A 24847-nucleotide genomic window follows, 5' to 3' on the forward strand; every position below is an offset into this window, starting at 1 on the left:
TCATACCTTGTCAAAAGTTTGCTTTACAGTATTTGTTTATTTATTTTAATTGTTATTTAAATCAATTGTCATAATTGTCCCTCAGTCTTAAAACCCCCAATTCTACAATCTCCATAACCAATAATAAGAACATACTTCTCTGCAGTTCCTTGAGAAGACGACCCGAGGTTTGAATACTTCGGTTATCAATTTTTAAGGAGTTTGTTACTTGTGACAACCAAAACGTTTGTACGAAGGGATTTCTATCGGTTTAGAGACTATATCTACAATGCGAATGTTTTTATGACATTTTTTACTGGCAAAAATCCCAACGTCAAAAATGGCGCCGTTGCCGGGGAACTGCTAACGTGTGCCTTATTATTAGTTATTGTAAATATTTTTCTTTTACTTGTTTATTTATTTCTGTTTTTCCTTTTTAATTTTATTTGCCACTATGAACTCTCACCCCTCTCGCTTTGAGTTTGGCTCTAACTTTGTTGAAGGAAATAGAAGTTACAGCAGGAATATGCATCAAGGTCAGACCAATCAAGGATGGATGGAGCCAAGAGGATCTAATCAACCCTTTAGGCAACAACACTCTCCAAGATATCATGGACAACGACCATTCTACAATGCATACCCAGCTGATAGATATGGTGGACAACCTTGTAATCACCAACAAGCCCCACCCCGCGCCTATAGACCATCCTCTCAACATAACCTCGAACCACCACACTCACAAGTTTATTTTCGCCATTCGCCACCGTATAATCCTTCCTTACCCCAGTTCCAATCCAATCACTCCCAAGCACCACCACTTTCCTATGTATCATGTCCAAATCCACCACCCCGAGAATCAGAGGTTCGCCTCAAGGCAACAGTAAATAAACTTCAAGCAACTATTCGACAACTGGAGCAAGCAGTAATTCAATTAGTTTCTAGACGCGCGAACATTCAAGGACCAACCACAACTCCATGTGGACAATCTAATGAAGAGCGTAGCATGAAGGAAACACTAGAAACTCCAGTGGACAATACAGAGCATGAATTCGTACTAGAACAAGTAGAAGACGCTGTCAGTGTACAAGAAGAAGAGTTGGTTGAAGATCTAGGAGACGCTGAACCTCCATGGGAATCCAGAGCTGAGGAGAACTTTGTCAAGGACCTTACAGTTAATGCTAAGGAGGATATTGCACAATCCCCAAGGCAAGTCGTTTATGAAAAACTAGACGGAATAACCCAGGACACAAATTCCCTTGATAATGATAGTCGCAAGTCAAGCTCTCTTAGTAATGAACTTGCATCCACAAGTGAATTCTCTGAGATCGAAGAATCTTCCCCAAATGAATACGAAGATGATGCAGAGGTAGATTTCTCTCAACCTCCCATCTATGACTCAAGTGATGAGGAAGACATAGAAGACTTTGACCAGGACTCAGATGCATTTGAAGAACCTTACAAGGAAGTGGAGGAAATCACAGAAGAACACAAGGGAGTAGAACTCACAGAACCATTGGAATCACCTATCCCAAGGCCATTACCGCCTAATACAAGCTTCAAGTGGGTACAATCCTTAACCTTTAAATTTACTTATTCACTTGAATATGGTTTACTTGAAACAGATGGCCAGCTTAGAGCTCTATGCGGCTTTAAGAGTAAGAGGGAAATGGCTCGTGTTCAGAGCTGGTGTACAAGGTTCAATAAGGTTCCACGCTTCAACTTGAAGTGCACGGATTGGTATCAAGCTCAATTGAATGGATCTCGGAAAATGTTTGGTCACTATGGTGAGAATCTACTTTCTAAATCACCCGAATGGAAAAATATAGATCAAGACGGAGGCGAATTTAGATCCAAGGCTTGGGATCCTGGAATCTCTTCTGACATTCGTCACCCCGGAAGCCTACAAATCTGTTTGAAGCTGCTCAGAAGCTTTACATGCCTAGTTTGGGACCCCGGAGGCTATTGGCATTCCAAGCACTGGTGGAGATTTCTGAATGAATTTAAACACAAGCCACCATAACAGGAAGCTCTTCAAATGTCCAACTTAAGGACTTTAACTAAAAGTGCTAGGTGGGAGACAACCCACCGTGGTATGATCGTTCCTTTTGCAATTTTAATTTTATTTAGTTTTGTTTGTTTTTGAATTTTATTTTATTTTATTTTATTGAATCTGGAATCATGCACAGCATTTACATCAAGCACTGCATTCTGCATATTGCATTCCGCATTCTGCATATATAAAAAAAAGGGGTGCGCGACGCGACCGCATGCCCCATGCGATCGCGTCGAATGGCGAACTACACTTTCCACGCAACCGCGTCATCCACGCGGCCGCGTGACCTGGAGATCGGCGTCAACATCCAACGTCCAGAAAGTTAGGCTGGAATCGTGCAGCCGTTGTGCGTCTAGCACAAAATGGCCCACGCGAACGCATGCCCCATGCGATCGTGTCACATGCACACAACCAATCCCACGCGACCGCATGAGCGATGCGATCGTGTCGCATGGATTGCAGAATTCCCAATAGGAGACAGAGAGTTGCGCTGGAACGACGCTGGATTCGTGCGTTTAGCACAATTTCCAGCGATGCGATCGCATGCCCCATGCGATCGCGTCATCCCTTCTTCTACCCCCTCCATGTGATCGCGCACCCCACGCGATCGCGTCAACCCCATTTTCACCCCAACCACGCGACCGCGTTCCCCACGTGGCCGCGTGGATTCAAAAATATAACCCCCCCAGTCACGTGAAACCCTACATTCGCGCAGCCCCCCCAATTCCTCTTCTCCCTCTCTTCTTCCCTAACCCTCAACCACCACCACCCAGCCACCACCACGCCACCACCCAGACGCCGCCGCCACCTACCCCCCTTCCTCCCTCCCCTTCTTTCTTCTTCTTTCTTCCTCCCTTTCCCCCCTCTCCGCCACTGCCCTCCGCGAACCACCACCCACCGCCGCCATCCGTACCCGCCGCTCCCACCACCACCCGCAACCCCCAACCCTCTCCCCTACTTCCCCCATTACCCTTCCCAAAGCCCCTACCCCCCCCTAACAGCAGCAACCGCCGCGCCGGACGTCACCGCCACCACCCCAGCCACCTCTGCACCCAAACCTCCTTCTTTCGCCTTCCAGGTTCCGCAACACGCAATCCCTTTTATCCATTCGTAGTTTATTCTTATTTTTCCATTTTTGTTCATGTTAGGATAGTTAGATATGCATGTTATAGTGGATTTTAGGTTGTTAGGTAGCCTAAGATGTGGTTAGTGGATTTAGGTCTGTTTTTTTGCATTGTTCTTGTTTCTGTTTTATCAAATTTGCAAATCTGTTGCTGCTGTGATCTTGTTCATATGCTGTACTTTCCTGTATTTGCTACTCTTTACATTGAACTTTCTTGTTTATATTCTGTATATGTAATTGCAAGCTTTAATTTGGATTCATATGAACTGCTTGTTTGTTGTTTATTTTCCGGGAAAGTCCTATTTTAGCCGGAATGCTGCCCAAATTTCTGTGAAATATTTCTATTCATGTCTTGGTTTTGGCATTTTCAACTGAGCTTTCCTATAATTTCACCAAACCAATTCATGAATGCTTAGGCATGCATTCTTATTTTCTTTGATCTCCTGGTTCATAAATTGCACTTTTGATGTTTGATTCCTATTTTTGCCTTCTTTATCTCTATTTGAATCATCATCAAACTGTTTTACTTGTTTAAATATGAGTTACCTATAGCTTCTACCTGTGATTACTTGTTACTTGGACTATTTTCCTTATGCCTCCTACTTTAACCCATTTTTCACTAACTCACTAATTTTAACTCTAACCAACCTAACTTTTTCAAAACTTCTTTTCTTGCTTTTCTTTCACTTTCTTTTAACATTCTAACCCAGGCATGATGTTAATTTTTTTCTATTTAACTTGCATTCAATTACATTTTGGATTGTGATTTCTTCTTTTCAGACTTTTCACTGATATACAATCCTAAATGCACATTCTACTTCACTCATATTCATTATCCTATTGCTCCTTTGCCGCTTTGTGTTTTCTTTGACTATTTGCCTATTTGCTTTCCTATTTTTACTATATCCTGGTTTTCTATTTTTCAGGATGTCAGATTCCCAGAGACGGGGAAAAGGCAAGGCCACTTCTGGCAAAAAGAAACAAGGCGAAGCCTCCGTGTCTATCATCGACCTCATGCATGATGCCTCCTTGCGGGAGAAAGCCTTTACCCCGCAGGAAAAGGCCGACCAGCTACTTCCCGCCACTGACCCAGTAAAGTTTGCAAACCGATACTGTGAGCTGAAGTATCCGGTGTTTGCAAACTCCAGGAACCTATACCTGGAGCGGACTTTGAAGATCCCAGAAGAACTCCAACAATACACCTCTGATCAGATCAAACAACGAGGCTGGTTCTTTCTGGAGAGACCTCTAACTGAGGTTAATGCATCTTGGGTTAGGGAATTCTACTACAACTACTTCAAAACTTCCCTAGATGTAGTAAACCTCAGAGGGAAGCAGATATTGGTTACTGAGGAGGCAATAGAAGAGGTTCTGAAACTTCTGCCTAAGACTGATCAGACAGATGGCTATCAGAAAGCTGAGGAGGATATGCGCTTCATGAAGTTTGACTGGGATGCAGTCAAGGCCCGGATTGCCCTTGACCCGTCAGTTCCTTGGATCATGGGTCAGAACACCACCATGCCCAAAGGGATCAAGCGGATTTACCTGAACGATGAGGCTCGGCTATGGCATCAGATCTTCAGCAACTATATTATGCCGAGTACTCACGAGACTGAGATACTAGCCGCTATGATTACCCTCCTTTGGTGTGTGATGGAGGGCAAGGACCTGTACCTGCCACGCTTTATCTGGCACTACATGGCCAGGGTCCACGTCTGTGGCACTCTCCCCTTTCCCTATCTGGTTACACAGCTGGGCCGTCGAGCTGACGTGCCATGGGAGGATGCTGATGAGAGGCCACCTGCTGCAGAGTGCAAGAAGCTTATCCCGCACAGCAGGAACTTCCTGGCCTTGGGCTACAGACCTCCATTCCTGACTGCTACTGCTGATGATACTGCTACACCATCTGCCGGTCCCTCTTCCTCCACTGCTGCACCATCTACCCCTGCCACCACCACTGCACCTCCACCTGCCACAGAGCCTATCTATCATCTGGTGCACCGCTTGTTTCGACGACTTGACCAGATGGAGCATCGTAACAAGCGACGCTACGAGCACCTGAAGCTGATGATACGATCCGGTGACATCCCCTTCGAATCTGACACACCTTCTGAGGCATCTGAGGAGGAGGCGGATGAGCCCGAGGCAGAGACCCATCCCCAGGGAGAGGCGGAGCAGGCTGACACCCAGCAGGCAGCACCCCAGCAGATCCAAGCTGTAGATCCTGAGATCCCCATTCAGACAGTCCCTCCTCTCCAGCAGCCAGACATTCAGCTAGCCACCACAGAGACACCAGCTACCATCCCTCCCAGTGATGACACCCCTTCACACCCTGCTTGAGTGAGCATCAGGGACGATGCTTCATTTTAAGTGTGGGGAGGTCGCCATCTCTAGCGTATTATCTTGGTGAACCACTACAGACTCTTTTTCTTTTATTTTGGATATTTTTCTGTATTTTTCTCTTTATTTTTATTTTTATTTTCTGAGTACTTATACATTGCTTTTATGTATTTTTACTCTATTTTTGCATCTTGCACTTTAGTTCATATCTTAGTTATTTAGTTTAGTTTGCAATTCTAACTTATTAGTGGATTATTCAGTATAGTTTACCCTTTTTATCATAAGATAGCTTAGTTTAAATTGAAAATATAAAAAGGAAGTAAGCTAGGAACTTGAACATAACAGATTTAAATCCATAAACCTTGTATATATAGCATTACATCATGTAGTTAAGTTAACAACACTTCATCAAGGAGAAACACTAGAACTTTAAAGCCATTCAATATAATTTTTACATTGAGAATAATGAGAATTTTTAACTAAACCTGCATGACATACATAAGTGATAAATGATTTTTGAGCTAGAGAACACATAGCCTGTGAGTTTTGAGCTTAATTGTATGGTTACATTCAAACCATAATTTTTATTCCTGTGTGTTCCGCCCTTCTTTTATATTCTGGTATTCTTTACTTTGTTTTAATCTATATGTCCAATTATAGAATATAGAATATAGAATATAGATACATACCAAAAGAATGATTGAGGCCATCATTTGATTTTAGCTCACTTATCCCAAAATAACCTACCTTTTCACATCACCCTTGTTAGCCCCCTTGAGCCTTTAAATCCCTTTATTATTCTATTAGCCACACTACTAGCCTTAAGCAGGAAAACAAAATAAAATCCCAAGTTGAATCTTTGGTTAGCTTAAGATAGAAAAATATAAATAGTTTAAATACGGAAAACCTATTGGGAACATGGATGATAAAAACAAAAGGTAGAAGAGTTGAAAAGAATAAAATAACTCAAACTAAGAAATTTTTGGGAAGCATGCTCATGAGAAATCAAAGTGATTAAATTACCATGTGCATTAAAAAAAGTCATTTTTCAGTATTTAATAAAGGGGATACAAAAAGGATTCCCCAAATGCAAATTAAAAGCAATGCACATGGGATAATAAAAATTGAAACATGAGCATGTAACATCCAAAAGTGGGAAAATATGGGAAAATAGGTAGAGTAACTTTGTTTTACTAAGTATGTATGTTAGGTGAGATCTTAGTCTAATTAAGGATTCACTTATTAGCTCACTTAACCTTACACATATATCCTTACCTTTACCTTGGCCCCATTACAACCTTAATTAAAGACCTCATGATTTTTGGTATGACTGTATTCTATAATTGTTGATTGGTTAGATGAAGAACAAAGTTATAGAAAGGAAGAATAAAAAGAGGAATAGAGTGATTAACCCAATAAACACTGAGTGACTAGAGAGTAAACACAAATCCAGTGAGGGTTCAATAGCTCATTAAACATTTATCTCTGTTTGAATTATCTAATTGTCTTACAATTTCACAAAATGCTTTTTCTCCCATCTCAATTGTAAAAAAATGCTTATTGATTATCTAAAGCTTGGCTATATATACATATATGACTCCTTGAGAATGTGAATTAATTTAACTACCCGTAAGCTTTATATATGAGTGAATAAATTAGAATTGCATGATGCATCATTCATTTAGGTAGTTGCATTTAGATTAGATTGCATTGCATGACATTCCATCACTTTAACCTTACTTATTACCTTGGATTTAGCATGAGGACATGCTATTGTTTAAGTGTGGGGAGGTTGATAAACCCATATTTTATGATGTATTTTGTGCTTAGTTTGAGTGATTTATTCAATCCTTCACCCACTTAGTCATGTTAATTGCATGGTTTTACTTTCCTTTCCTTATTATGTGATGTATGTGAAAAACATGTTTCCTATACTTTTAAATTAATTATTTTAATCACCTTTAATTCCATTCGATGCCATGATCAGTGTGTTGAGTAGTTTCAGATCTTATAAGGCAGGAATGATTCAAAGGATGGAAAGGAAACATACAAAAATGGAAGGAAAGCACAAAACGGAGTCCTTGAAGAAACTGGCATCCACGCGATCGCATGGATGACGCGATCGCGTGCCAAGCGCGAAGAAGCAGCGACGCGGCCGCATGACTGACACGACCGTGCGCCTTAAGCAGAACGCACATGACGCGGTCGCATGACTAACGCGACCGCGTGGTAAGGAAAAGCTCCGAACGACGTGACCGCGTGACCCACGTGGACGCGTGACAGAGGCCACGCACCAGAAATTGCAGAAAATGCTCATAGCAAATTCTGAAGCCCTTTTTGGCCCAAATCCAAGTCCAGAAGGCATAGACCAGAGGTTATGAAGTGAAGGAATGCATCCATTTAGAAAGAGCTCGCCAATTTCCACTTCTCATGTTTTAGATCTAGTTTTGAGAGAGGTTCTCTCCTCTCTCTCTCTCTCTCTCTTAGGATTTAGGACTACTCTTAGTTTTAGGAGTAACTCTCAATCCCAGGTTCTTTATTTTTATTTATTCTTCCAATTTAGTTTATGAACTCTTCATGTTAGATTACAATTTCACTTATTAATGTTATTTGAGGTATTTCAATTCATGATTGCTTTCTTTAATTTATGTTATTGTTGCTTTACATCTGAAGGCATTTTTATTCCAGCAAATTTACTTTTTCCTCTTTTGGTCTTGGTTAAGAAAGCAATAACTCAGGAGTTATCTTATCTCAACATAATTGATAACTGTTATCTTTGCCAATTGAATTGAACTTCAATAATCCCAATCTTTTCTTAGGAAATAAATAGGGTTCGAAGATCAAACCAATTTGTCCCTTGACTTTCCTTTGCTTTAGCAAAGATTAACTAAGAGGAATTAAGATTCGACTTTCATTGTTGTTGATAAGAATAACTAAGCCTGGACTTCCAATTTCTCATACCTTGTCAAAAGTTTGCTTTACAGTATTTGTTTATTTATTTTAATTGCTATTTAAATCAATTGTCATAATTGTCCCTCTGTCTTAAAACCCCCAATTCTACAATCTCCATAACCAATAATAAGAACATACTTCTCTGCAGTTCCTTGAGAAGAAGACCCAAGGTTTGAATACTTCGGTTATCAATTTTTAAGGGGTTTGTTACTTGTGACAACCAAAACGTTTGTACGAAGGGATTTCTGACGGTTTAGAGACTATATCTACAACGCGAATGTTTTTATGACATTCTTTACTGGCAAAAATCCCAACGTCAAAAGCCAAGGCAGGTCAATCTTTCTTGGGTAGTCGAATTCTACTCCAACTTCCACCTGCCAACCCTGCAGTCTGTCTATGTCCGTCAGAAGCAAGTCCCCATTACTGAAGAAGCTATTCAAAAAGCTCTAGGTCTTCCCCCTGTTCCAGAAGGAATGGACGCCTTTCAAGAAGCTGCACTCAAGCGCCAGCTATACCAATTTGACTGGGACGCCGTTCTCAGAATTATCGCACTACCTGGCAGCCAATGGATCTACGGATACCATCGTACCCGCCCTAAGGGAATTTCGGCTTCAGCACTTACCTTGGAGGCTCGCGTATGGGCACAAATTATGTCCCATTACGTCTCTCCGAGCACTCACGAGTCCTCCTTCACTGCGAATATGGCCGTTCTACTATGGTGCATCCTTACAGACCAACCTCTGAATCTACCAAGACATATCCGGAATGCCATGGGACACGTACAAATTGCAGGCAACTTACCTTTCCCCGCCCTGGTTTCAGATCTTGTCTCAGCCGCCGGAGTCTCCTACAGAGCTGGGGACACCAAAGCCATGCTTCCACGGGATGATCAGTATGTCCCCAACGGGAAGTACCTTAGACTTCTAGCAGCCACTTTTAGCCAGTCTACTAAACCAGTTGAAGATATTCCTTCTTCAACACCACAAGCACCTACAACAGCCCAACTGCTCCATCAGATACTTGAAAAGTTGGATCGGCAGGAACAGAAAGCTAAGATAAGAGAGCGCCGTAACAAGCGCCGATTCACATACCTCAAGGAGCTGATCATGGGAAAATTCAAGGACTCAGACACCCCGGACTCCACTTCCTTTACCAGCACAGGGAGCCATGATGGTCCCGACTGTGGAGATACTGCTACCAGCCCACCTTTGTTCTTGACAGATGGCACCGAGGACGGTGCACAGCCTTAAGTGTGGGGAAGTCGGTCAGTACCTGACTTTCGGAGGTAATTTCTCTTTCCTAGCACCAATAAATTAGGATATTTAGTTAGATTTTTCTTTTGTAGAATAGGATAAATTGCATAGTAATAGATTAGTTGCATGCATGTTCTGCTTGATTAAAAAGACAATAAATTTCTTCTAAGACCCTATCTTTGGAACAAATTTTCACTAATTTTAATTAAAGCTTTTATGTTAAATTTGCTTGAAGTTGTATTTGGAACATGATTTTTGAGCTAAAGAACACACAACCTGTGAGAGTTGAGCCTTTATGAATGGTTATATTATTTAACCATAATTATTTTATTCTTGTGTGTTTACTTCTCTATGATTGTAATCTGTATTTTGTTTCATCCTATATGTCCAATGTTTATTATATTTATATGTTTGCATATGATTGAGGCCATTATTTGTTTAGCTCACTTATCCAAATAAAGCCTACCCTTCCAATTACCTTTGTTAGCCACTTTGAGCTTTTAAATCCCATTTGTTCTATATTTTACCACATTACTAGCCTTAAGCGAAAAAATAATTATATATCCCAAATTGAATCTTTAGTTAGCTTAAGATAGAATTGTGTGTGTTATTTAAGTATGGGAAATTGTGGGAACAAAGGATAATAAGGGAATGAATCATGATAATATAATGGGAATTTGGATACCTACTCATGTGAAACTGTAAGAATTAAAAATCTATGTGCATTGATAAGCTATGTTATTTTTATGTTTCTATGTTTATGAAAAAAAATCCAAAAATACTCAATAAATAAATAAATAAGGGGACAAAATTACCCCAATGCTGAGTCAAGCATTCAAAGATCAATGCATGTATGATAAAATTAAAACAAAAGGTTGAAACATGAGTATGGATGTGAAAGAGATTTCTGGGTAGCTAGGTATGAATTCTAAAGTTATATAGAATATATAGGTTATGTTAAAGCTTGGGTTAATTAAAGATTCAATTTATAAGCTTACTTAGCCATATATATATCCTCACCCTTACCTTGGCCCTATTACAACCTTGAAAAGACCTCATGATGTTTGCATTGGTATATTAAATGTTGTTGATTGGTTAGGAGAAGAAAAAAAATTAGAGAGCATGATTAGAGAAGGATAGAGTGATGACCCTATACACTAGAGAGACTAGAGTGTACATACATCATCAGTGAGGGTTCCATACTTGAATTTCTATGTTCCCTGCTTTCATGAGCTATCTTCTTGCATTTTTATCCGTTCTTATTGTATAAGAATTGAGTTAGTGGAATTTGATTTGTAATTGTTTTGAAGAGCTTACTTACTTTTGATCAAGTGGACAAAAATCATATAGGTTGCATTGCATTGCATAGGTTTTACGTGTTCTTACTCATTCATTTTATCTCCTTCAACTAAGCATGAGGTTTATTTATCATTTTACATGTTCTTACTCATTCATTCATTTATTTATCATGCCTTTCTTTAATTCCCTTTCTTATGTTATGAATTTTATATTTACAATGAGCGAGTACTTCCCTAACTTGATGGGGAGTTGATTGAAAGGAACCCTTGAGTTAGGATGCTCAAGAGAAAGATTGTAATTGGGTTTATTGTTGGACTGCTCTCTAGTCACAAACACCAATCCTCCCAAGAGCTGATTGGAACCTGTGGATAGAAACAGCATTCCAACTTGTTTGACTTTCCCTTACTTATTGAGGGACAACTAAACATAATAACCCCCAATTGTCAAGTGATCTTGAGAGTACCCCAACAAGAATAGGGCTTCCAGCTAATCAACTCCCAGTCAAGGCTTTTATTTAAATTTATATAAATTCTCTAATTTAATTTTCTGCCATTCAACTCAAACCTTTTTGAAAACATCTGATTAATAAAATAGCACACTTTTCTGCAACTCGTTGGGAGACGACCTGGGATCCATACTCCCAGTATTTTAATTTTAATTTCTGTGATACCCTTCTAAATTGATAAGCGGATTTCTGGTTGGTTGAGAACTATACTTGCAACGCATATTTTATGATCATTCTTAACTTGCCAATTTCCGCTGCCATCAATTTTTGGCGCCGTTGCCGGGGAGTTGCAATAGAGTGCTAAAGTTATTAATTGGAATTTATTTATTTGCATTTTGTTTTATTTTGCTACTATGAGCTGCTTGTTTCTTTCGTTAGATGACACGTTCGCTTCCTGACCCAAGCTTGCTAGTATTCGATCCTGAGATTGAAAGAACTATTTCACGAATAAGGCAAGCTCGGCGTCGGTTAGTCCTCCCTGAGGGCGGATCTGAAACGTCACTTGAGAAAGAAACCAGCCCCCGTTCTACTGATTTGGTTGTTTTACGTGCAGGTAACATGGCAGCAGCCAGGAGAGTTACTATCCAGGAGGCTGGAGCCCCTGATTTTACAATGCAACCATTTCAAGCGCATCACCCAGCGGTGGCTACAGACTTTGAAATAAAGACCGCACTGCTCAATTTGATGCCCAAGTTTCATGGCTTACCTGCTCAAGAGCCTATCAGGCACCTGAGAGATTTTCAAGCAGCCTGTTCTACTGTCAGGCGTGATGGTGCAGATGAAACTTCGATTTTGCTGAAAGCTTTCCCATTTTCTCTTGAGGGAAAGGCAAGAGAGTGGTACTACACTCAACCAGCAGCAATTGTATCCAACTGGGATACACTGAGAAGAGAATTCTTGGAAAAGTTCTTTCCAGTTGAAGTTACTGATAAACTGAGGAAAGATATTTCCATGATTGTTTAGGATGAATCCAAGACGCTTTATGAATACTGGGAGCGCTTCAATAATCTTCTGGAAGCATGCCCCCACCATATGATTGACAAGATAGTGTTACTCGGTTATGTCACACAGGGAATGAGGCCCCAAGATAAGACCACATTGGAAAGTGCTAGCAATGGGTCTATGAAAAAGTACAAGACCACTGATGAGGCATGGCAATTGATCAGCGACTTAGCTGAATCTACTAGGAATCACAGGCAGAAACAAGGCCGTTCAAAAGCCGTTGCAGAAGTATCCTCTAGCAGAGAGACTGCTGCTTTAACTCAGAGTATCTGTGAAATGACCAACTTGCTGAAGCAGATGCAATTGAATCAACAACAAGTTCAGCAAGCTCAACCTTCTCCAGCACAGCAAAACCAACAGTTAGTCCCACAGAGAGTTTGCAGAATCTGTGCTGATTATAGCCACTATACTGATGAATGTTCGCAACTCCAGGAGGAAGACAACACCGTGGCAGTCACACATAACTTCTATGACCGCCCCAACCAAGGGTACAATCAAGGTGGCAACTATAAGATGCCTAAGTCTGTGGCGGAGAAGTTGATTTCACTATAAAGGAGATTCTTGTGGAGCAAGGAGGATGAAAAAAATGGGATGCCATTAATAAAATGGAAACTAGTGCAGGCTCCGAAAAAACTAGGTGGATTGAGAGCTAGAAATGCAGTGGTTCGAAATACAGGTCTCTTGTTTAAGTGGTAGTGGTAGTTTTTAAAAAAGATTGTCCGTTATGAAAAAAGATTGTGTGTTTGTGTAATGACTTGAATCCTTTAGTGATGCTTGCTAGTCAGCCTGTACCTAAATGGGAGATCCATAGAAAGATATTTATCAATTACAGATTATAAACCCACATGTAAGGGAGAAATTGATTCGAGGCTTGCAAATGGGGGATAGGAAATGGAAGAAAGGTGTGTTTTTAGGAGGACATATGGTTACAAAGCGGGGGTTTGAAATATACTTTTCCAAAACTTTTCACAGTTTCAAACCAAAGAGGTTCCTTTATAAGGTATTGTAGATTCTGGATTGCGTTAGAATGAATATGGAACTTCCAATGCAGAAGAAAGTTGTTCCAATGGGAGTTGGGGCTACTTAACCAACTCCATGGAACCTTACAGTCGGTCACGTTATCTTTTGAGAGAAAGGATCGAGTTGTATGGAAATTTGATTAAATTAAAAAAAAAAAAAAAAAGAGGCGTTTATTCTACTAACTCTTTTGTGCAGGTTATGCAGACAGAACTACTTCTGAAGAATATAACAAGTTATAGTTTCACTAGCACTATATGGAGAGGCATTGTCCCACCGAGAGTAGAATTATTTGCTTGGTTTGTCTTGGTTGGACGGGTTAACACTAAAGAAAGATTGTGTCGACTAGATGTTGTTGGTCATAATGATACTGTCTGTGTACTATGTAAAAAAGAGGTTGAAAATATATTTCACATGTTCCTTGGTTGTTAGTTTGGTGGAGAGAAAGAAAAGTGAAACCAATAGTTGATTAGTTTCTTTGCTGTTATTTAAAATATTTGGTTTAAAAGAAATAATAGGATATTCAAGAACAAGCACTCAGAGATAGAAGATGTTATCAATAGAACGGTTATAAGTTACAAAAAATGGAAAGGTATTGACTCTTATGATTATTGATGGCAATTATCAATAGAACGGTTATAAGTTACAAAAAATGGAAAGGTATTGACTCTTATGATTATTGATGGCAATGCCGGAAATAACTGCAGATTATATTGTTATTTTTTGTTTTCTTTATAATTTCTGTTGGCCCACCATGTTGTGTTTAACTCTTTGCTTTCAAAAAAAAAACACCAACTAGAATCTCAAAATCCCATACAAATATACAAACAGATAGCACAACAACAAAATTAAATAAATTAACAATTTATTCTATTCACAATCACGATATTAACCATTACAATTTAGTAAATTTATTACAGGAGCAGCAACAAGGTAAATCCAACATGCAACAACAATAACTAATTAACGGCTAAATATCTAAACCAACACAACATTAACTTCAAAAAACTCAACAACAGTTTGGAACGAGAGAGGGATCAGAATCGTTCAAAAAATGGCAATGAAGCAACAATAACAAAGAATTGCTCATATTTTGTTGGTTTCCTAACATCCCCCCCCCCCCCCCCCTTTCTTTTTTTTTTTTACTGAAACGACTTAACTAAAAAAGGTCTCCCCCCTTCTTTTTTTTTTTTACTGAAACGACTTAACTAAAAAAGGTCTATTCTCGATTCAGTTCAACTCACCAACTTCCAAACTTTTATTTCCTTTTGGAACAAGGCGGTTTTGCTTAAGAACCAAACCAACTTGCCCTTCGATTCCAATTCGGTTCAGTTTTTAAAACTATGATTACTTCTAACACATCTCACGAGTGTCTACACAGTGCGGCCGATTCAAGCTGTTTACACAAGTCATTTCTCTTATTTTACGGGTTGTATCCGCAAGGATGGATTGGAGTCACATATACATATTGCAGCATATGTAGCTGTTAAGATCTTCCTAAGAGGATAAAATTAATCAAATAATAAAATGTGCATGGTATGTTTTGTAAGAACAACATTTTAAGTGGTCTCCACAACCACAAAGCTACAACATTACCGAAAATCCTTAGCACATAATACTGAAACTGCAAAGAACGATTCATGTATCATTCAGAAAACCATTCCAACAAATGTTTATAGTCAGTTTCCATTATAATCTCTACCTAATGCTGATGTACACAATGGTTAAGGGCTTAAGCAGTTAAGTCAGTACTTAAACTCCTATCTAGTAAACGAAACCTTATTTCTGCCAGCAGAGTTTGACTGTTTCTTGAATTTGAATCCGTATCCTACAGGTTACAGCAATTGGTTTGTGAATTGTATTGTAAGATACAAAGTCATAACGAAAATACATTTTATATATAACAAAACATAATTAATCAGTCAATACCTTATATTCTATAAGTCAATCAAGAATCAAAATTCAGGGCATGCAGTACCCAACCCTAACAGTTCAAAGGATGCTTTACAGATCCAAATGAAGCATGGATTTCATAAGTGAACCACATACAGAGCACATTATTTCACATTATTAACATCCTTCAAAATCAGTATTCTACTGTTATACACAAAACAAAGACACAAGGAGACATCACAGGTCCAAGTATAAGCTCCATTCTCTCAAAATTGCATAAATCTTGTACTATACATGGATATACACAAAAATTCAACTCAACTAACAAGAACACATTTTTAAAAAATTAAGAAAAAAAGAAAAATTCTAAAAAGTGTCAAGACTGTTTTCCATTCATGACAAGCAAAACCTCCCCACCATGACCAATGGTAAAATCCAAGAACTCCCTTACTTCTTGTGCGTCTCGAAAACGTTGAGGGGCAGCAAGGTCACTGTCCAAGTTGTACCAAACCCCATCAATCTTCCTCAAAGCAATCCAGTGCCTACTTTTCCAAATCCCTGCAAACCTTCTCACTGAGACATTGATCACAATCCCCATCAAGATATCTTCAGGTACGTCAAGATCAATGGAGGATGCGGTGTTTCGACGGTCATGCCACACGACACTCTTTCCTTTCTCTTCCAATGCACCAATCAGAACATTTATGTCATAGTTTCCAGTAAGTGAATTGTGATGGGGCTTGAAAAGCACAGAAAGTGGTGTCCATGTTGTTGTTCCACTATTGGAACCATCAAGTGCAAGCCTTTCAGAAATTGCATTCAAGCTTGCTCTACTAAAAGCATCCTTTTGCTGATTATTATATAAAAGATTAAGGGAAAACAAAAACAACTATGAATAATGAGTTGAAATAAAAATCACATTTTTATTGAAAGAACAACCAATCTATCAATTTCAAGTGATCGATATGAATCAGATTGGGTTGAAACTGAAGATTCAATGATTGAACTCACAGTTATCAATCTCTAGAATTCACCTAAACTAGCGAAGCTCAGATTAACTTGAACAGTAAAGCTCTACTATAAATTCGTAAAATGGATTTGCAAACCTAAATTATGAATAAATTAATAAAATTGAGAGAGTAGGGTTTAGAGGAGCACCTGAAAGAGGGAGTTGAGAGAGTGCAATAGACAAAACTGAAGCCTCTGCCTTTCGTGGTAGACTTGTGACTTCTCCGTCGCCATAAATGGGCACGTCAAAACAGGAAGTGGAGTGAGACTGTCTGAAAGGGCAGAAACTAGAAAGGGATCACTCTCTCGAGTGCACAAGTGCTTTTAACGAAGCGGTACGAAATGGGTTTGTCGGGGTCATTTTATCATTTTATGTATATAAACCAAGGTTCAGAAAACCGGACCGGTCATCGAACTGCTCTAGTTATTGGTTCACTAGTTTATTGGTTCAACTAGTTCAACCAGAAAAACCGTTTTATAATAAACACCTGATTCTATAAAAATTCAATGAATAAAGCTACTGGTTCTAAACACTCTTCTACTGCATTTTTTTACTTCAAAAGGGGATCATAAAAACTAGTTCTATGAATAAACAAACTACAATGATATGCAATGCCAAAAATAGGCCAATGATAAAATAATAAAGGGTTTCTCTCTTCAATTCTATGTTCAAGCTTGTAGCATACCAGAATCAATAGAATAATACCGTTAAAATAGTCTTCCTTCTTAATTCTTATATACCTCAGAATTTCCAACAAAATGAAAATTGAACACAACACACAGCTTTAAAACAAAAACAAAACAACACTCAGAAATCAATCACCTCTTCTAAACACAGCCTTAAAACAAAACAGAACAACATTCAGAGTATGAGCATTAATCACAAAAAATTGATTTCTGAAACAACAAAAACAGAAGAACAACATTCAGAGTTTGAGCATTGATCACAAAATATTGATTTATGAAACAAAACAAAAACAGAAGAACAACATTCAGAGTTTGAGCATTGATAACAAAAAATTGATTTCTGAAACAAAACAAACACTGCAAAACCAACAGAACAGCATTTAGAGTTTGAGCATTGATCACAGAAAATTAATTTCTGAAACAAAAACAAACAATCAACAAAACAATGAAAACGGAATTTTTTTTCCTTCAGAAGAAGAAAACAATGAAAACATGAAGCACATAATAAATCAATGATCACCAATATCCAGCAAGAATCTCAAAGACAACAATAAATACACAACAACAATTTAGCAAATAAACAAGAACAAGACCTAAATAGAAAATCCAACAAATTAAATCACAGAAACCTAACAATTTAGCAAATTAAAACAACAGCAGCCCAACAATTTAGCAAATTATCAACTTAAAAAGTTCAAGAAGAGAAAATCACAACAAAAAAAAAATAAAAATAACAGAAGAACAACAGAACAACAACACAAGAACAATTAGCAAATTAACAAGTTCACACTAACAGTTAAAATTTACCAGAAGAACACTAATGCAAGTGGAATCATCATGCTAATATGTTTTCTACAAAGATGCTATTTGTGCAGCTAAAATTTCCTAATTACTAAGATCCAATTATTCTAATTTCACATGCAATCAACTTACTAAGTTTCTAAAAGCTAGAAATGACAAAACCAACCCGAAATATGGTTAAAGCATTTCATCAAACATGTTGAGTGCGGTAAACTTGAAACTAAATAAGAGAATTCAAAACTTAGTATCAATGTGATAGAGAAGAGAACATAACTATTGTATACTTTTAATTCAGTCTATAAAAAAAATCTAAACCACTGCCAAATCAAATAGTTACTTATTGTAATAGAAATAAGAAGTTGCAGAGTTTGAAGCAGAGTATTGGTGTTGTTTGAGTGTATTGTCTGGTGGTGGGTTTAGGGAACTCACAGCGGCGACAAAAGAGATCACTTCGACGGCTAGGTGGAGCGCGCGGGTTGGTCGCAGAGTTTGAAGCAGGGCAACGTGGCTTCCAGACGAACGCGAACCCGAACGGTGAACGGCGAGTGAACGCGAACGGCGAACCCCGAGCAAACTTGAACGGCGAAGAAACGAAGACGACGGCTGAACGAAGACGCGAACGTTAACGGCAACCAACGGCGGCGGAAGCGCGGCTGAGCAGACAAAGACGACGGACGCCGAGCTCGAGGAAGCAGCTGCGATCGGTGACAGCAAACGGGGGGTTGAAGACTTGGAGCACGAGGGAAGCTAGATAGACGGACGGACGGCGGCAGTATGCCACTCCTTGCGGCGGCGGTGGTGTAGGCTTACAGTGCTAGGGTTTTTTGGCTGAGCTTCTGTGAATGAAAGAAAGGGAGGAAGGGAGAAAGGGAGAAAGAAACGAAGGAGCTTCAGAACCAAGAGTGAAAGTAAGCAAATTTAGCAAAAACGACGCCGTTTTAAACCGGTCGGTTCCCTGTCCGGTTCAACCAGCCAAAAACCGGCCGGTTCATAATTAGACCAGTCGAACCGGCCGGTCCAATCCGGTTTTCAGAAATTATAAACCCTGATTCATTGTACTATAGTTTTAACCAAGGTTCTAAAAAGCGGACCGAACCGATCGGTTCGACCAGTTTAACCGCAAATCGGCGATGCAAACGGTCCGGTCCTCCTTTAATAACCGCTGGAGAGAAAACCACGAGAAAACCGATGAAGCGGCTGAAAACCGGCCGATTGGGCCGGACCGGTCTTCTAAAACAGTAAAACGACGCCGTTTTTAATTGTTTAAAAAAAATAATAAATGAAACCCGACCCGGTTACCACTCAAGAACCACCCCCCTTTCTTCCCCCATTCATTCATCTCAGTCTCACACTCTCACTAACGGTGAACCCTAGCAATCCCAAATCCCAGCCCAGTAGCCACCGTCGTCGCCGGGGTTCTCAGGTCGTCAGCGCCATCGCCGTCGCCTGGTCTCTTCCCCCATTCATTCATCTCAGTCTCACTCCACACGTGAACGGTGAACCACTGAACCCTAGCCCTCTGAAGCATTCCCAGCCCAGTAGCCCTCTATCGTCCCCGCGGTGTTGGAAGTTTATTGTAATTTAAACTTCTATTGTGGCCTAATTGTAATTATTTATAAATCATTAATGGCTTAATCTCATCCATTAATGCTAATGTTTGATGGACGCATTAGATTTAAAGATTATAACACATATAAAAATGGTCCTCTCTCTGCCTCAACACACACGACGTTTTACAGTTTCCACTCACTGAAAAGAGCGTGAAACTGCCATCCTGATGAACGTCTGAAGGAAAGGAAGGGGAGAGAAACCAGTGTTGGAGATCAACTCTATCGTAACTAAAACTCAACAAAATCAGTCTTAAAGTTCAACTCTACCGTAATCAGGACTTGTTATGGCAACCAATCCAGGTATGAAAATCATAACTTTTAAGATCCTAATTAATGCTTCCGCTAAAATAAGTTTACATGTGGTATCAGAGCTTGTGTTTTGAAAGTATGTGATTTTCTCTGATCTAATTATGATATCCACGGTGTTGGTGTTGCATGTTTCTGATTAATTATTTATAATTGGATTTTAATTAAGTGGGTTTCAAATTTCATGCCATCAAAACTGCATATTTGTAGTTGTATATGTTCTATATGTTTTCTTCTGAATATTTTAATTTGATCATAAATTATACTCATGTATGAATTTAATCTTGAGTTTAAGTGTAGTATTGATGACAATTATGAAATTATTTTGAGTACGTAATGTACTCTAAATTTATGAAAAGTCTATAAATATTTTATTTATAGCATTAAATTTATTTAGATTATTTACTGCTTGTGTACACCAAAGTGACCAAGTTATAACGTAAAATGCCAGTATATTTAATAATGTGTTAATTAATTTTAGAATTAGATTTACCCAAAGGAAATCTCTTCTATTATTAATAGACTTGAACGAGAAAAAATTATTATTCTTGGGTCAGATATATGTATTGTCCAAAGATGGTATATGTATTTGGCAGAGAATTTTAATCTTCAAGTATGATAAATATGGCATTTATTTGTATGTTAATGTGTTAGTATATTATAGAATTTTACTCAAAGGTGAACTGTAATATGCTTGTTATGTTCTGTAATCTGAATAGATGATAAAATTAAAATTAATATGAGCATTGTATGATTAAATGACAGGTATTTCAATTCATTCGCAAGCTTCATCTGTTACCATGTTTAATGGCTTAAACTTTTCTGAATGGAGTGAACAAGTGAAGTTCCATTTAGGTCTTTTGGATCTTGACTTGTCACTTTTAGAAGAGAAACCCATTGTCACTGATGACAATGATGAGGATGAAAAGTATGCACTTAAGACATGGGAACGTTCTAACAGATTAAGCCTTATGTTTATGCGAATGACTACTGTAAGCAATATTAAGACTACCCTTCCACAAACAGAAAGTGCTAAAGAATATCTTGCGTTTGTGGAAGACCGCTTCCGTTCTGCTGATAAGTCACTTGCTAGTACATTAATGTCACAGCTCACGGCCATGAAGTTTGATGGGTCTAAGAGCATGCAAGAGCATACTATTGAGATGACTAATATTGCTGCAAAATTAAAGTCACTGGGTATGACAGTTGATGACTCCTTTATGATGCAATTCATTCTGAACTCATTACCTTTTGAGTATGGAGCTTTTCAAATTAATTATAATGTCATGAAGGAAAAATGGGACGTTAATGAATTAATTGGAAAGCTCATACAGGAAGAAAATAGACTTAAGAATTATGGTGGTCATTCTGTCAACTTGGTTCAAGGAGCTGGCAAATCAGAAAAGAAATTAAAGACAAAGCCCAAGAATTTTAAGAAGAAAGGACATGCCAATACAAAACAGTGTCATTTCTGTAAGAAGGAAGGACATTTCCAAAAGGATTGTCCTAAATGTAAGGCATGGTTCGAAAAGAAAGGTATATTTGAAACATATGTATGTACTTATGAATCAAATTTAATTGATATTCCTCATAATTCTTGGTGGCTTGATTCTGGTGCTACAACTCATGTATCTAATGTAATGCAGGGATTCCTTACGATCCAAACCACAAGCCAAAGTAAGATGTTCCTCTACATGGGAAACCGTGTGAAAGCGCCAATTGAAGGAATAGGAACTTATCGTTTGGTGTTGGATACAAGCTTTCATTTAGATTTACCTAAGACTCTTTATGTACCTTCAATGTCTAGGAATTTAATTTCTGTTTCAAAGTTAGACAATTGTGGTTTTTCTTTTAATGGTGGACATGGTTGTTTTAATTTATTTAAAAATTCTAATATTGTTGGTTATGGTGTTTTAATTGATGGCTTGTATAGATTAAAACTTCTTGATCAATTTTCTGAATTCTTGCTTATTGAGTACCAGAATAATGTAGCTAGGCCAAATACGCCTAGAGAAAGTTCTGCATTCTTGTGGCATAAACGCTTGGGTCACATATCCAAGGAAAGAATAGAAAGATTAGTAAAGAATGAGATTTTACAAAATCTAAATTTTACTGATCTTGGTTTATGTGTGGATTGTATTAAGGGAAAACAAACCAAACAAAATAAGAAAGGTGCCACAAGAAGTAGTGAGCTTCTTGAAATTAGACACACTGATGTATGCGGACCTTTTGATGCTCCATCTATTGGTGGAGAAAAATATTTCATCACTTTTATTGATGACTTTTCACGTTATGGATATGTCTATTTGCTTAAAGAAAAGTCTCAAGCAGTTGATGCTATTGAGATTTATATTAAAGAAGTTGAAAGGCAATTAGACAAAAAGATAAAAGTTGTTAGGTCAGATAGAGGTGGTGAATATTATGGAAAACATAATGAAACAGGACAATGTCCAGGTCCATTTGCAAAACTTCTAGAAAGACATGGCATATGTGCACAATATACAATGCCATACACACCACAACAAAATGGTGTGGCAGAAAGGCGTAATCGAACGTTAATGGATATGGTTAGAAGTATGATGAGCAATTCTTCTTTACCCAAATTCTTGTGGATGTATGCATTAAAGACTGCCATGTATTTGCTAAATAGAATTCCTAGTAAAGCTGTTCCAAAAACTCCTTTTGAGTTATGGACTAATAGGAAACCCAGTTTACGGCATTTACATGTTTGGGGTTGCCCAGCAGAAGCAAGAATATTTAATCCACAAGAAAAGAAATTAGATTCTCGAACAGTGAGTGGCTATTTTATTGGCTATCCAGAGAAGTCTAAAGGGTATATTTTTATTGTCCAAACCATAGTCCAAGAATTGTAGAAATTGGTAATGCAAAATTCTTTGAAAATGGTGAAGTTAGTGGGAGTGAAAATCATCAAAATGTAGAAATAAAGGAAATTAAAGTTAATGTTCCTATACATGTTAGTGTTCCTTTATCCACACCTACTCAAGGATTTGTTCCAACTATTGTTGAACACATTAATAGTGATGAACAAGATTTGCATGATAATGCTCCCAATGAAGAAACTAACTCACAAATATCAGAAAGAAATGAGTCTCAAGAAATACCATTGAGGAGATCTCAAAGGGAAAGAAAGTCAGCTATTCCAAGCTATTATGAGACTTATTTACAAGAAGAAGATATTGGAATATCTAAAGATCCAGTTTCATTTACACAAGCCATAAATAGTGATGATTCAGAAAAATGGATTGATGCCATGAAAGAAGAGTTAAAATCCATGGAAGATAACAAAGTTTGGGATATTGTTGCATTGCCAGAAGGTGCTAAATGTATTGGTTGTAAATGGGTCTTCAAAGTTAAGCGAGACTCAAAGGGCAATGTTGAACGATATAAAGCTAGACTTGTTGCTAAAGGATTTACTCAAAAGAATGGTATTGATTATAAAGAAACATTTTCACCTGTTTCTAAGAAAGATTCATTGCGTATCATTATGGCACTTGTGGCTCATTATGACTTAGAGTTACATCAAATAGATGTAAAAACTGCCTTTCTGAATGATAATCTTGATGAAGAAGTTTATATGGATCAACCTGAAGGTTTTCCAACTGAAGGAAAAGGTCGTATGGTGTGTAAACTTAAGAAATCAATATATGGACTAAAACAAGCCTCACGACAATGGTATATTAAGTTTAATAATACCATTCTTTCTTTCGGTTTTGAAGAAAATGTTGTTGATGTATGCATATACCGAAAGGTCAGTGGGAGTAAGTTTATTTTTCTAGTCTTATATGTTGATGATATTTTGCTTGCAACAAATAATTTGGGAATGTTGCGTGAGACTAAAGAATATCTTTCTAGAAACTTTGAAATGAAAGATATGGGAGAGGCATCCTATGTGATAGGAATTGAAATTTTTCGTGATAAATCACAAGGATTGTTAGGATTGTCTCAGAAGGCCTATATAAATAAAGTTCTAGAGAGGTTCAACATGGAAAAGTGTTCCGCAGGAATTGCACCAATTCAAAAAGGGGACAAATTTAGTCTTATGCAATGCCCAAAAAATGACATAGAACGGAAGCGAATGGAAGGAATTCCATATAGTTATGTAGTGGGAAGTCTTATGTATGTGCAAACTTGCACAAGACCGGACATTAGCTTTGCAGTAGGAATGCTTGGAAGGTATCAAAGTAATCCTGGAATGGATCATTGGAAAGCTGCAAAGAAGGTTTTAAGATATCTTCAAGGTACAAAGAATTATATGCTCATGTACAAAAGGTCTAGCCAATTAGAAGTAATTGGTTACTCAGATTCAGATTTTGGTGGATGTGCTGACACAAGAAAGTCTACATTTGGCTACTTATTCTTATTTGGAGAAGCTGCCATATCATGGAAAAGTTCCAAACAAAGCGTTGTAGCAACATCTACTATGGAGGCAGAATTTGTAGCATGTTTTGAAGCTACAAATCAAGCTTTATGGCTGCGAAATTTCATTTCAGGACTTGGCATTGTTGACTCAATTGCTAGGCCATTGAAAATTTATTGTGATAATTCTGCGGTAGTATTTTTCTCAAAAAATGATAGATATTCTAAAGGTGCTAAGCATATGGAAATAAAGTACTTTGGCGTTAAGGAGGAAGTTCGAAAACAAAGAGTGTCCATAGAACATGTTAGAACAGAACTTATGATTGCTGATCCATTGACTAAAGGATTGCAACCAAAGACATTTAAGGAACATGTACATAGAATGGGTCTTGGTTCTTCTGAATGATGCTAACACTCTGAGCTCACTATGTTTATTTATGTGTTTTCTGAACATTGATAGTTTGTTGTTTCTAGTTAAAGTAATATTATTGTATGAGTTATAACATAATGATCTAGAAACTTTATGGGACCGATATAAAATTGTGTTATTTATATAGCTTGTGTAGTAAGATGATAGTGGTTGTAGTATATGGAAAGAAATGTGTTTCATATTAAATGCATGACTGCCATAACTCACACAAA

The 24847-nt window shown here is 38.2% G+C and overlaps 1 protein-coding gene and 1 pseudogene across 4 annotated transcripts; one reads left to right on the forward strand and one right to left on the reverse strand.

Moving 5' to 3' along the window:
- Positions 1-15553: 15553 nt before the first annotated feature.
- Positions 15554-18803, reverse strand: JOSL (JOSEPHIN-like protein). 4 transcript variants are annotated; one of them, XM_088494101.1, is made up of 3 exons: positions 18342-18803; positions 16575-16692; positions 15554-16266 (listed from the first exon to the last, which is right to left on the reverse strand). In XM_088494101.1, the coding sequence occupies exons 2-3, from the start codon at positions 16656-16658 to the stop codon at positions 15793-15795; spliced, it is 558 nt and encodes a 185-aa protein (XP_088350227.1). In that variant the 5' UTR covers positions 16659-16692; positions 18342-18803; the 3' UTR covers positions 15554-15792. The 4 variants fall into 4 exon arrangements, with proteins under 4 accessions (XP_088350227.1, XP_016166662.1, XP_088350226.1 ...); XM_016311176.3 differs by having other exon boundaries at positions 16575-16696; XM_088494100.1 differs by having other exon boundaries at positions 16575-16711.
- Positions 18804-23831: 5028 nt separating this feature from the next.
- On the forward strand, positions 23832-24611 carry LOC148550685 (secreted RxLR effector protein 161 pseudogene; annotated as a pseudogene).
- The last annotated feature ends 236 nt before the right edge of the window (positions 24612-24847 follow it).

This window comes from Arachis ipaensis, chromosome B7 (assembly GCF_059453495.1).
Source record: "Arachis ipaensis isolate K30076 ecotype BB chromosome B7, ASM5945349v1, whole genome shotgun sequence".
NCBI classification, from domain to species: domain Eukaryota; kingdom Viridiplantae; phylum Streptophyta; class Magnoliopsida; order Fabales; family Fabaceae; genus Arachis; species Arachis ipaensis.